This window comes from Sylvia atricapilla, chromosome 13, assembly GCF_009819655.1.
Source record: "Sylvia atricapilla isolate bSylAtr1 chromosome 13, bSylAtr1.pri, whole genome shotgun sequence".
Taxonomy (NCBI): Eukaryota; Metazoa; Chordata; class Aves; order Passeriformes; family Sylviidae; genus Sylvia; species Sylvia atricapilla.
In genome coordinates, this window is record NC_089152.1 from 14,211,562 (window position 1) to 14,225,132 (window position 13,571).

At 44.0% G+C, this 13,571-nt stretch overlaps 3 protein-coding genes across 4 annotated transcripts in view; 2 read left to right on the forward strand and 1 right to left on the reverse strand.

The window, feature by feature from the left end:
• The window catches only part of RNF111 (ring finger protein 111), a 42,947-nt gene extending 41,510 nt beyond the window's left edge, over positions 1–1,437 (forward strand). Inside the window, exon 14 of the mRNA XM_066328517.1 lies at positions 157–1,437. Within this exon, the coding sequence (XP_066184614.1) occupies positions 157–274 (118 nt within the window). The 3' untranslated portion in view covers positions 275–1,437. The remainder of the gene's footprint in view (positions 1–156) is intronic.
• Positions 1,438–3,635: 2,198 nt separating this feature from the next.
• Positions 3,636–9,230, forward strand: CCNB2 (cyclin B2). Its single transcript, XM_066328543.1, has 9 exons — positions 3,636–3,772; positions 4,652–4,780; positions 4,860–4,985; positions 5,391–5,561; positions 6,330–6,488; positions 6,807–7,043; positions 7,834–7,974; positions 8,532–8,642; positions 8,954–9,230. Exons 1-9 carry the CDS (start codon positions 3,743–3,745, stop codon positions 9,053–9,055), a joined length of 1,206 nt encoding a protein of 401 aa, XP_066184640.1. The 5' UTR covers positions 3,636–3,742; the 3' UTR covers positions 9,056–9,230.
• A 1,405-nt stretch (positions 9,231–10,635) lies between these two features.
• The window catches only part of MYO1E (myosin IE), a 73,807-nt gene continuing 70,871 nt past the window's right edge, over positions 10,636–13,571 (reverse strand). The window contains exons 27-28 of one of the 2 annotated variants that reach the window (XM_066328526.1): positions 12,319–12,488; positions 10,636–11,717 (exon numbers count right to left, since the gene is read on the reverse strand). In XM_066328526.1, the coding sequence (XP_066184623.1) occupies positions 11,641–11,717; positions 12,319–12,488 (247 nt within the window). In that variant the 3' untranslated portion in view covers positions 10,636–11,640. Of the gene's footprint in view, positions 11,718–12,318; positions 12,489–12,575; positions 12,990–13,571 lie in introns of those variants that run through there. The other variant, XM_066328527.1, reaches the window with a different exon arrangement.

A 13,571-nucleotide genomic window follows, 5' to 3' on the forward strand; every position in this document is an offset into this window, starting at 1 on the left:
GAACTAGACAGAATGTATGTGCAGCTGGAAAGGCTGTGAAACCTGTGGGAAAACAGAAAACAGAGCTCAGTAGCAAAGCCCACACTGTTTTTTCCAGTGGATTTGTTGATATGGCAGTGCTTTATTAACACTGATGTTTTTGTGTTCTGATGACAGGCGCCTTCCATGTATGCACCTTTTCCACCAAGTATGTGTAGATCAGTGGTTGATTACTAACAAGAAGTGCCCCATTTGCAGAGTGGACATTGAGGCTCAGCTGCCTAGTGAAAGTTGACACTGCTTTCCAGAACTCTTGTCCTCCCTCTCGCTCCCTCTCATCCTTCCTGGTACTGCAGTCAACCAAAGATGGCATGACTTACCTGCGCAGATTTGGAAGCATTGAACCCAGAGTGCTGGCTCTGCTATATGGTACAACTAATGCTAGACCTACAGTTTTTGTAGAAGACAGTTGAGTTTCAGTGTATTTATAAATTTGTTTGTTTTACATTTTTTTTCTTTAAATTCATTACTGTATTTTTGCATGGTCCCTTGTATTGCATTTGTTTGCACATATTATGGGCTTTGTGACCCCAAACTTGCAGGCGAGATTAGCTGCTTTAGTAAGTAGAATTGTGTGGTCTCTTTTTTGGTTTGTTTTATGTAGTATCAAGCTTTGAAAGTATGATTTCACTCATTACTAACCTTGAATTCCTTAATTTAATCGATCATATATATTTTAGTTTAAATGTATAAAGATCATCTAGAAAAGGATAATATTATGTATTGAGACATTCCTTAATTAGGAAAAAATGGCTGCTGTATATTTACAAGATCAGTTATGAGTCAAATAACATCCTTAATACTGGGAACAGAATATGGATTATATTCAGTTTGACTGATACATATAGCATACTCATCACCAGAGTTTTTGTCTGATCAGATTTTTGTGTTTGTTTTTAAAATTTCAGCACAATGCAGATATATTTGAATGTCAATATTAAACATTTAGACTGCTGTTCAGATTGTATTTATCATTTTCTTCTATGTCTAGAAATTTGAATCCCTAACTTAAATATATGCTGCTGTGAAACAGCTCTTAGTGAACACTAAATGTTGATTTCAGTTAGCTGGATTGTAGATACTTGCAGATTGAAAGAATTATTAGGGACATGGAAAAAGAGCTTAGAATCTGTTTGGTCTTCTGATAACTTAAGTTGAAGTATCTGCGCACATTGAGGGTTGGTTTTTTGGTTTGTTTTTTTTTTTTAAGCTGTGTTTTTTGTTTATTTGTTTGGATTTTGTTGGTTTGTGTTTTTTTAATATAAAACCATTCAATAAGGACTTAAAGCTGCAGGGTTTTTGTTTGGGTTTATATACATGACTTCATAGAATTTCTAAGGATTCCAGGCTTGTCTTGGGATTTTTATTAGATTTAAAGTTAATAAAGTTAGCTAAATCTACTTGTCTCTTGTTTTTATTTTTTATTAGTAAGTTGAAAGCCTGTAAATTCCTGTAGAAACTTAGACACAAATTATGTGGTTCCCTAGTTTTTGCCTTGATCATAGATTCCCTCTATAAATTACCAACAGTCCATCACTGATTGAAATATTTTCTATAGTTAAGATTTGCTGCATAATATAGTATATAGAATTAAGTTATAACGTACTAACATTTTGCCTTTGAAGGAGGTTTAATTCATATCAGGATTCAAGTTGCTCATCAACATTCTTTCACGTCTAATAATTATAGTTTATTTAAATGTGCTCAACATTGCAAAATGCAAATGTGCAAAAACATTGAGACAGTATTACTGTCACTTTGGAAAGGATGTTCCTTGGGGATCATACATGAACATGTCAATTTAGCTTGCATTAAGCCACCTGCTCTGTAAGTGGATTGAATAATAAAAACCTTCAGTTTCTCTTGTCTTTGTCTTTCATGATCAGATTAAGTGTAAAATGGTTTACAGTAAATCTAGAGGATAAACTGTTATGTTTACACTAAAAAATCCATTTATAAATATTACCTTATCTAATTTGATGCCTGTTTCTGTATGGTTAAAGCTGCTTCCCTTTTATTTTTTTTTTTTTACTTGTTAGTAGTAGCATTTGCGAGTACAGTGTCTATTGCTGGCAACAAACTTCACACCTCTGGCACTGAGGCTTTAAACAGAGAAATTTTATTCCAGCATGTGAGATAAACTGACCTTTTCAATCTTAATTGCATTGCTAAAACTGAAGTTAAAACCACTTTGTGCTTGTATGATGGGGGATATGGGAGAGAGGCAACATGATTGGACTGCTTCAAAACCTGACTTGGGTTTGTGCTAAAGCTTCTTGAACATTTTGGCTATAGGAAACTGAAAGCGACTGCAAAGTTGAAGCTGCGTTAATTTATTCCTTGCTAAGAATAAAAAAGTAACTGGAAGGACTGAACAGACTGTGTTTTCCAGTGACTGTTGAAAAGAAGTTAATTGACCACTAAGGCCTGAAGACTGATGATACTCATTTCTAAAAGTTTCCAAGAAGGTACTGGAGAGATACAGGACAAAAAAACCCCAGAGCTTCTGAACTGAGACCCTGGGTATGTGATAGAATCTATTTTGGCTTCCTTACAGGATGAAGAAGCACAGGTTGGGGGGGTTTGTTTTTTTTTCTTTTTAAGGAAATATTTTATGGGTCTAATTTGAGTGCCTGGTACTTAGAGGTATTTTAGTGATCCATGAATTGATCTGTTATATAATAGCTACTGATACTGTCTTGCTTTTAAATGTATGCATAACATTGTAATGTGATGCTGAACACTTAGGTATTTGTCAGGAATCAGTGTTCTGATCTTAATGCTATTGCAGGGGCTAAAAAGCTGCAGCTTACTTCTGTTCCAGAAGGTTGTGACTTAACCATAGATTAAGGAAGGAGAAGGAATAGGCTTGTCATTTTGAAAATTTCCACCACTTACTGTGCTTTATATGCTTAGATGCATTGCCTTAAGTTTTCTGCAGCATCTTTGAAGATAAGATTCTCAACAGTATGCATCAAATTACTTTTCATATAAAATTCCATTGTCAAAAGAAATCCTTTTGTATGCAATAAATAAAATGTTAGACTGGTATCATTCAAAATGTGTTTCTTTTGCAATTTTTTTCACCTTCCCTTGTTCTGCTCTTGAAATCTTGATCCCTAAACATTTTTGCTTACACATATTAATTACTGCAGTTAACTGCCCAAGAAAAGACTCTTGGCGAAGGGTGATAACTTCAATTAACTTAATTAATTATTAATTAACTCCGTTTGGCAGAATAATTATCTGGAACCTTCAGAGCTAATTGTAAGAGACTGGAGAAGAGTTTTAAGTAAACTTTTCTGTCGGTTTAGGCGACGGTAGCGTTGAAGTTCCTGAATCTCGGGCCTCGGGAGGTTATTAAAGCTCCTGCCGCCTGTTGGGCTGCCTCCCCGAGGCGGGGCGGCCCGTAGCTCCCGGCCGAGGGGCGCCGTTCGCTCCCCGCCGTGCCGGCCGCGTCGGGGTTAAACCACCGGGCCCGCCCCGCCCCGCCCCCCGGAAGCGGCTCAGCCGTTTCCTGCTAGGGCGGGGCCTGTGCGGACGGACCAATCGGACGCGTGCATCGTACGAAGTTGTCCAATAGTAGAGCAGGACAGGGTTTAAAGGGAGCCGCGGCAGCGTGAGGGAGCGGCCGTCGGTTTGGCTGGGAGCGGTTGCGGTTCTGTGCGAAGCGGTGGCAGCGGCCCCCCGTGTGTCCGTGCTCATGGCCCTCCCGGTGACCCGTCGTGCTCCTGTGAGTACCGCCGCGGGCCGGGGGACCGCAGAGGAGCAGCCCGGGGGCTGGGGGGCGAGAGAGGGGCCGCCGGCCGCCAAGGGGCCCCGCCGCTCTTTGCCCTCAGGAGGCGCGGGGGCCGCGGGCTGGCCGGGCGGGCGTGCGGCTGGGGGCAGCTCTCGGCTCTCCGGGCGTCCGGGGCCCCCCGTAGTTGGGCGGGAGCGGCGGCGGCCGGACCGAGCTGTGGCCTGGCGGTGGGAGGAGGCCCCGTTATGGGCAGCGCGGGCTCTGCTCCCCCTCGGCCTGGCCTTGGCCGCCCGCCGCTCCCCCGCGGAACAGGGCGGCATGTGGGAGTGCGAAAACTAAAGCTGCTTTAGGCGGGGGGTGTAGGAAGGGACTACAGGACCTTCTTTTCTGTGGTCAATGTTTAATGGTATAAACTGAACTCCACGAAAAACCTGAAATCTGGTGGTCTCATTGCTGCGCATAACGAAGAAAAATATTTTTTGCGTGTATAGCATAGCTTTTTAATTTATATGGCATATATGTAACAAGGAACTTGCTTTATGCATCCCCTGGGGGGCGCTGCTAGAGTTCCAAAGTGTAAGGATAATAGCGTTAAATACGCAGGTGAGCACTCTGACCTTACAAAGTTTAAAAGTATGAGATAGGGTACATTGCTTAATTTTGCAGTACCGTTCACAAGTCGAGTGCTCTGAACCTACAGAGGAGGCTTCTTCCTCTGAACGTATGTGACCGGCTAGGAGGTAAAAGCTGGTCGAGTAATGCATCATAGGTACAGAGGTACACACAGGCACGGTGGTGGTAAGTCTATAATGGAGTCAGGTATTGGAAAGTTGTTGGTCTGTGATTGAAACTTTTGCAATTTTCTCATTTTAGATCACTAGAGGGATGGAGAATGCTGCGTCTGACCTTAGAAGTAAAGCGAAAACTCAAGTGACTGGCAAAAGGGCTGCTTTAGGAGAAATAGGAAATAAAGTTTCAACAAGAGGAACTAACATATTAAAGGTAAAAGAACATCTGAAATCTCTATATAGGGAGAATTTGGATTGCTGCTCTGTACTAATAAGAATTGTTTTCATAACAGAAAACAGAATGCCCCAAAGCATCCACAAAGCATGTGAAAGGACCTAGCAAGTTGACAAAAGGAATTGTACCACCTAAAGCTCCAGCTGCTGTAAATCAAGTAAACAAAGAAGCTGATGTTCCAAAGGTAGGAAGGGATGATACTGTTCCAGTTTTAAATTTGATTTGCAACTATGAGCTCTACCTTCACAGTAGTTCAGCTGTGGCTGTATCTCCTTCCCCTGCTGAAAAAGCAAAGCCTTTGTACTGAGATTTTGGTTTAATGCACGTTGTAGTTAAGGGCTGACAGCTCAAGTGGCAGAATGAGCTGTTGAATACTGGATGAAGTTTCTGCTTTAGCTGGCAGCTATAGAAGATCTTGGGATTCTAGGTTTGTGGTCTGTGAGTGAAAACTTCCTGCACTGGAGCCCAAGCTTGGTTTCAGCTTCCATCTAAAGAAATTGCATTAGTGACTGGTGAAACACAGAAGCAAAACATTGAAACACAAACAGTAGATCCATAAGGTGTGTTAACAGACAGATCTGTTCATTAGGTTTTGTCTCCTGTCCCTATGGATGTATCAATGCAAGAGGAGGATTTGTGCCAAGCCTTCTCTGATGTGTTGCTCAACAACGTCGAAGACATTGACGCTGAGGACTCAGAGAACCCCCAGCTGTGCAGTGACTACGTCAAAGACATCTACATGTACCTGAGGGAGCTGGAGGTAGGCTGGCCCAGGGCTGCGGCGGTGTCGGGGGTTGTGTGGCTGCTGTCCCCACAGCTGCAGCAGGCGGTGTCGGGGGTTGTGTGGCCGCTGTCCCCACAGCTGCAGCAGGCGGTGTCGGGGGTTGTGTGGCCGCTGTCCCCACAGCTGCAGCAGGCGGTGTCGGGGGTTGTGTGGCCGCTGTCCCCACAGCTGCAGCAGTCAGTGTCGGGGGTTGAGTGGCCGCTGACCCCGCTGTCCCCACAGCTGCAGCAGGCGGTGTCGGGGGTTGTGTGGCCGCTGTCCCCACAGCTGCAGCAGTCAGTGTCGGGGGTTGTGTGGCCGCTGTCCCCACAGCTGCAGCAGGCGGTGTCGGGGGTTGTGTGGCCGCTGTCCCCACAGCTGCAGCAGGCGGTGTCGGGGGTTGTGTGGCCGCTGACCCCGCTGTCCCCACAGCTGCAGCAGGCGGTGTCGGGGGTTGTGTGGCCGCTGTCCCCACAGCTGCAGCAGTCAGTGTCGGGGGTTGTGTGGCCGCTGTCCCCACAGCTGCAGCAGGCGGTGTCGGGGGTTGTGTGGCCGCTGTCCCCACAGCTGCAGCAGGCGGTGTCGGGGGTTGTGTGGCCGCTGTCCCCACAGCTGCAGCAGGCGGTGTCGGGGGTTGTGTGGCCGCTGTCCCCGCTGTCCCCACAGCTGCAGCAGGCGGTGTCGGGGGTTGTGTGGCCGCTGTCCCCACAGCTGCAGCAGGCGGTGTCGGGGGTTGTGTGGCCGCTGACCCCGCTGTCCCCACAGCTGCAGCAGGCGGTGCGGCCGCACTACCTGGACGGCAGGGTGACCAACGGGCGCATGCGCGCCATCCTGGTGGACTGGCTCGTCCAGGTGCACTCGAGGTTCCGCCTCCTGCAGGAGACGCTCTACATGTGTGTGGCCATCATGGACCGCTTCTTACAGGTGAGATCTCAGAGCGCCCTCGCCTCCTGCTCAGTAGTTACTCAGGTACTGTGGATGTAAAGGCCGTCAGGATTTTTAAAAATCTAACAATCTACAAAATCTGCTGTAAGCTGTTGCAGTGCAGCATCTTAACTCTGAGGCTGCTGCCCTCTTTGAGCCTGTCCTTATACAGGCTCATTATACATTTTGCTTTGACTAGAGCGAAAACCTCATTTATAGGAATGAACACTGTCACGCTGGTATTCTAAACTGATAAATATGAATCTAACTATCTAGTTTGACACTTCAGGGCCTGAATTATAAATGTCTGTGTTGCAGAGTTATCCAGTACCTTGCAAGAAGCTTCAGTTGGTGGGTGTAACAGCACTGCTTGTAGCTTCAAAATATGAAGAGATACTGTCTCCTGATATAGCGGACTTTGTTTACATTACCGACAATGCCTACACCAGTAATGAAATTAGAGAAATGGAGAGAATTATTCTTAAAGAATTAAACTTTGACCTGGGGCGACCTCTTCCAATTCACTTCCTAAGAAGAGCATCAAAAGCTGGGGAGGTGGGTGCTTATCCTCATTGTCTAGCACTTTCTGGTATTGGTAAAGCCTCTCAGGATGGCTTCTGGCATTTTGGTCATGTGATCTTACCTCCTCCAGCTTAAATGCTGGATGGAGGAATACTCAGCTCTGAAACTCCACCGTGTGGAGTAACACGACAACATCACTGGCAGCCACTAGTACTTCACGTTTCTATTTACTGAGACCTGTGTTCAGCCTTAGTGGCAGGAATTTTACTGTTAAAGTAAGAACCCTTGCTTTTAATCTTTTTAATCCTGATGATCGGGGTACTTATTAGTAAAACACTAGCAGAGTTGTAGTTATTTGTAACTTCTGGTTGCAAATATTGTGCTATTCGAGAAGCAAAAGATAAGCTTTCTCTATGACCCAACCCTTTTTTTTTCCCCGCCTCAGTAGTTATACTCAAATGACTCTCCACTGTTGAGGTGGGCTTCAAATACCTCAGCAGACCACTGGGTAACTTAAATATGGTTCTCCTTAAGTCATTTTACACCTCCTCTCCCCTAGTTTGCATTACAGAGGGAGCATTACTGTCCCTAGTTGGGCACAGCAGTACCTGATACTGCAGTTTTCTGTTAAAATCCCTCAGTTGACTTTGTGTCAAAATTCCAAATGGCTGCTGGTCTTGATTTTGAGAGGAATGTCTGTTAGAAATGATGGTCCCTAAACTGTAGTATTTGCTATTGTTTTGTTCTTGAACACAGTAAAAGCAATTCTGAATAATTATGCTAAAGTGACAAACTGTGGATTAACAAGTTGTCAACCTTCTAGGCTGATGCCAAGCAACACACACTAGCAAAATACCTGATGGAGCTGACCCTGATAGACTATGACATGGTTCACCACCGGCCTTCCGAGATCGCAGCTGCTGCACTGTGCCTGTCTCAGAAGGTTCTGGGACATAACAAATGGGTGAGTATTTGAATCAAACTTGTTCTTCACTCAATGGAATTGAAGCAGTAAAAAAGCACTTTAAAATAGTGTTTACATTGGTAACAGTGCTGGTGCTGGAATGATGGTTGGACAGCCTGATGTGTACTGGCAGGTAGGAAAAGGAATGTACCAGTAAAAACTCAGTCCTTTTCTGTGTGAATACTGGGGTACAGAAGGATTTTTCTTGTGAAAGGATTGAGTTACTGAAGGCTGCACTGCAAGTGAAGGTAGATTTTCATGGTCCTTGCAGTATATGTAGGATAATGAAGTTGTGGACCATGAGTAGGGAGTTGTAATTCTTTCAGCTGGTAGTTGCTTTTTTTATTCTCTGTTCAGTCTAGAAACATGGTCCTTGAAATTGATATGTTCTGACTTCTGCACATCAGGTTATTCTGGATCTGTCATTTAAACTGACAGCTAGTTTCCAGCACTTGAGGCTTAGCTGGGAATCAGCTCAGGGTGTTTGCTGCCTGAAGTGACTGTGCCTCAGCAATTCCCCCTTCACAAATCTCAAGTTTGTTACTGTTCTGCTGCAGGGAACAAAGCAGCACTACTACACTGGCTATGCAGAAGACAGTCTTGTGATGACCATGAAACATATGGCCAAGAATGTAGTCAAAGTAAATGAGAAGTTAACAAAATATGCTGTAAGTATAACTACTTAAATCCTTTCTCTAGTGTTTTAAAAATGGCTTTGCTGTGTATTGTGGCTCCTTAGGTAAAGATTCTGTATGTTACCTTAAAGCATAGTGTTCTGACGAGCCTGTGAGAGGCTCTTGCATTAATGTTAACAGCAAAACCTTTTAGACATATTATGCTCTTGTTACTTTGCAAACTGGTTCAGTGCCAGCCTTGTTGGTTTGCTCGTTTTCCAAGCAGGCAGTCAAACTGACCCCAAATTATCTGCCTAAGCATAAGTAGTGTGTGTGTGAAACTTGTGTATCTCTGTCCTCTGCAGGCTATCAAGAACAAGTATGCAAGCAGCAAACTACTGACCATCAGCACCATCCCTCAGCTGAACAGTGAGATCATCAAGGACCTGGCTGCATCGCTCTTGTGAAGCCCTGCGCAGCCAGGGCCTGATGGGGTGTGCACTTTGCCTGTCTCCTGCTTTTGTACATAGCATTCCAGCCTCCCTCAGACACTTTCTAACTCACACAGAAGGTGACATTTTAGATTTGCTTTGTAATACAGCTTTCTATCTAAAAATAAAACTTCCTTTTAAATGTTCACAATCTAGTGTCTAAGTGACTTGAGTAGGTGATTGTTACAACTTGCAGTTAAAGGGGCTTGATTATTCTCTGTGGTTGTTTCCAGAGAGAATCTCCAAGCTTTATATATTGCATTATATTTATTAACTTATTTTCACTCATAACATAAAGGAGGCAGTCAGTGCATACCTTTTGTTGTACCTTAAGGAACAGTAATATGTACTTTATTTCAGTGCCTTGTTCCAAGGAAGTAATCTGGAATTTATTTCTTTTTCTTTAGTTAGCCACCTTCAAGTTTGGGGAAAGATGTGTGCTATCTTTAACAGGTATTAACCTTGTAAATCTTGGTGTTTCTCTGTGGGCTTAAAAAAATGGGAGCCAAGGTAGAAAAACTGGACATCGCTAATCTGTAATGCTAACAGCTGTGTAGGGAATACAGGTGTGGAACTGTGAGCCATGAGACCTTTTGAAAGCAGCTCAGCTCTTGAAACCTTCTCCACTTCCTGAAAAGAAGCCCCTTAAATTTTTCATTACCCGTTTGTTTGCCCACATTTTCCTTCCTCCCTGCTTCTCCTCTGTACCTGGGCTTATAGAGTCAAACCCAGCCTAAGGCAGCTCTTGGCACTTCCTTGACACTTTGCTTGCTTTTGTCTTTGTTTCCACTCTAAGTGTCAGGATCTGTATGCTCAGGGAATACAAGCATGTAAGTAATGCAACTTTTCTGCCTCAATACCTCCTGGATGTCTATTTGTTAAATTAATCTTGTAAGTGATGTTAAAGGAGACCTTTTGATAGTCTCCAAGTTCTACTGAACTCACTATCTCCCTTCCACACTCAGCTATTCTGTGATTGCTCAGCATCTCCTCTTGATGACTGTGCTGGCTCTGATGTAGAAGGCAAGAACCCGACACTACAGAACTGACCTGGACCTCAGTGCTCCCCTGTGGGAAGGATGGTGAAGTTACTGGGTTTTATCTCCTCAAGCAGGAGATTGCTCTCTCCCCTGGGATAAGTAAGCTGTAAATAGTGAATATTCTGAAAAATGTGCTTCATTCCTTGTGTGGATATTATTCCTCCCTCGGAGTGAGGTCCTCATTCCTGGCTCCCAGAAACAGCTTCTATAGAAGATGGAGTTTGTGTACCTAAGATAAACTTAAGCAGTGGTTTAGGAGGGAGGGATTCAAGATTTTCAGCTGTATCTTAAAGCTTACGCAATTTTTTAATACCAGCATATGCAAGGCTTTTTTTTCTCTCTTAACATGAGAGAGCGAAATGCACAGCGCTGCAGCTGGACATAGGGAAAACAGTTCAGTTTGGAGTGAAGAAAGGGCTTTTTCTTTACAAGTCAGTGGAGTAAAATCCTGAAGCCAGTGTTGTGAAGGGATCTGTTTATATATGTGAGAAACAAACTGCACAGAGAACAAACCTGTTGATCTTCCTGTGTTTTATTTTATGGAGGTTCAAAAGGCAAAGCAGGAATTCTCAGAACTGCAGGGCAAGCAACAGCCACTCTGCTGGGGAAGGCAATCAGACTTGGGCAGTAAGACCTGTGCTTTTGCTATTTCAAAGGAGAAGGAGTAGTGCATATCTGTAAGTACCTGGCATAAAAATTCTAGCAGTACTACCTCATAAGAACAGTGAACTACTGCATTATACATTTATACATGTTTCTATCATAACCAGTTTTTATATACAGTATATAACTATTTCTGTAAATGTACAGCTCTGCATAAAGACACTTCTATAACAGGTAGAGTATTAAACATAAATCCAACATGGGCCAGCCATATTATAATATAAATCTTGAAGAAGGCAACATTGTTTAGCATACAGTACTAGGTAATTTTCTGTTTAAATTCTTACAGTGCCTGTTGGAGTCCCTAAACAAACCTGCAAACACAAACCAGTTCCATTACGTCTCTGTACAGAATTACTTAAATAGACCATCACAGTAGTTCTTTAGATGGTAATATCCCAAATGAGCCTAAATCTTTTTGACATGTAGCAGCATACTTATTAACATGTTCCCCAGAATGATCTGCATTAGAGGAAATGTGCATTTAACATTATCTTCAGTAGATAATTTAAAAGGTTATGATATTCAGCTGAAGGCACTTATTAAATACACCCCTTCCAAAGTCTCTGGTTCCAGACTGTATATCACCTTTCAGGAAGATGGTAGGTTTGAGCATTCTTCACTAACCAGGTGTTTGAACCAGGTTTTAAATATAATAAATAACTGGTCAGTTCATTGCTGTATGGTGCTGAGACAAAGATCAAAGTCTGTACTGTGGGTAACTCTTCCTGCTCATACACAATTTACTGGTGAAAATACTGCTGAGAATGGCAGACCTTGGAAGAACAATGTCCTGAAGGCAAGGGAAAACATCTTCAACCACTGGTACCTTTACACCATTTTTTCTCTGACAGTCTTTTAAATCTTGGTGACGTAATTGTTGGGAAACAGACCTTGTTTCCCTCGTAGTCTTCCCGTCCACCAGCCAGAAGGATCTGTAACAAGGACAGCAAGGTAAGGAGTGAGGCTCTGGAAGCCTTTTCTGTGTACTTGGTGCAACCTTGTAAAGCTGTGCCCCTCAGTGAGAGCCTTTTGGGGAAGAAATGAGGGGCAGCATTTTTGGAGTGGATTCATCTTTTGGCCACATCATTTTGCCTTGAGGAGGGTGCTCCAGAGACCCAGAGTTGGAACTGATTATTTAGTTGGAACTGATTATTTAGTTGGAACTGATTATTTAGTTGGAACTGATTATTTAGTTGGAACTGATTATTTAGTTGGAACTGATTATTTAGTTGGAACTGATTATTTAGTTGGAACTGATTATTTAGTTGGAACTTCTTGTGCTACAGCTATGGTTTAGGCTGATTTTCCTCTAGAGCCAGTGACAGAATGACTGTCTCACAGCTCTGCAGCACCAGTGACAGGTCTTGGATGTGTCTCTGCCATGCTCTGCAGTGAGCAGGCTGGACTGAGGAGGTGGATGGCCCTGAGCCGTGAGGGAAACGTGCACGCGTGCCACGAGCAGATGCAGCGTGGTGGCGCAGGCAGTGCTGTCCCGCCCCCGTGGCCCCGAGCCCCAGGCGCAGGTGTCCGTACCTTCCTTGAGGATGTCGATGACGTCGTTGGCGTTGAAGCTGAGCTCGTCGGTGTCCTGCGCGTCGTAGGCGTAGAGCGCGCGGCACTGCGGCACCTGCGGCTTGGGCTTGGGCTGCGGCTTGGGCCTGCCTCCGGCCGGCGGCGGGCGGCTGGACGTCTGCCTGCGGACACTGGGCCACACAGCCCGGGAAAACACACTGGAATGCCACAACCCTTACAAGTGGCGCTTGCCCCTCTGAAAGGGACGCAGTTGCCTTTTGAAATGCATGAGTAGATACTTCCCCAAAGCAGTTCAAATGCTTAGACATTTAGTGTCCAGGCTGAAATGGAAGCAAATGTGCACGTGGTTCATGCATATCTCTGTACCTACACAGCTTAGGCTGTGTCTCCCCTTGCCCCAGCCACCAGTGATTTCGTTTTCAGTATTAGAGACAAAGTTCTAGCTCACAGGCTTGCTACTTTACCATTCTTGTGACTAAGCTGTAACAGAGACTTGCATCTCTTTTAAGGTGCCTCAGATTCCAGGGCCAGCTATGGACTTGTTCTGTTACAGCCAACTCTGAAGCAGCAGGGGAGATGCTGCACAGACTGTCACAGCTGTGACCACTCCAGAGATTAGGAAGGGGAAAGAAGGAAGAAATGCATTTTGCCAGCTCATCAGCTAATAAAGGCTGGAAGAGAGAACATGTATTAGACTCAGTATGTCATTTTAAAATTAATAATATATGTGCTGAATGACTAAAAATGTAATGACGTGGAGGAGAATGAACTGTGATCATGTCATGTAATGCCATGATAATGTAACACAGCTTTTGCAGAACAGGGTTACAGTTACATGAAGTCCTAGGCTAAATTTGTCAATAAACCTCTAATTCTAACTTTGTAGTGAAGTGCACCAGAAAATAAGATTTGAAGTATGGATTATAACAGTATTTGAGTTCTCAATGTGTCTGTGAGGGGAAAGATTTTTCTCCAGTTCTGTAGCAGCTCAGGATAGGAGATGTTATGACACCTACATCGATGTATAGAAATTAAGGAATTCAGCACAAGTCTTGGAAAAACAGCTCAGCTTTTGTGCAGCTGTGGTAGAATTACAGTATCTTAAATGAGATGTTTTGCTGCTGGGGGGAGCCTGCTGATTTTAATCTTGGTCTTGTTACTGGACTGTTAGTACCACTGCATCCTTCTTGGCAGCTTTGCTAAAAATAAACCTAATTCTACTCCTTAAAAATTTTATCTACTTCTGTATGGCT

Bases quoted from the DNA above. Each gene is read 5' to 3' on its own strand.
- CCNB2 (XM_066328543.1), top strand. From the start codon at position 3,743: ATGGCCCTCCCGGTGACCCGTCGTGCTCCT. The intron at 6,489-6,806 runs GTGAGATCTCAG...TCTGTGTTGCAG, and splicing joins TCATGGACCGCTTCTTACAG to AGTTATCCAGTACCTTGCAA. The intron at 7,044-7,833 runs GTGGGTGCTTAT...TCAACCTTCTAG, and splicing joins GAGCATCAAAAGCTGGGGAG to GCTGATGCCAAGCAACACAC.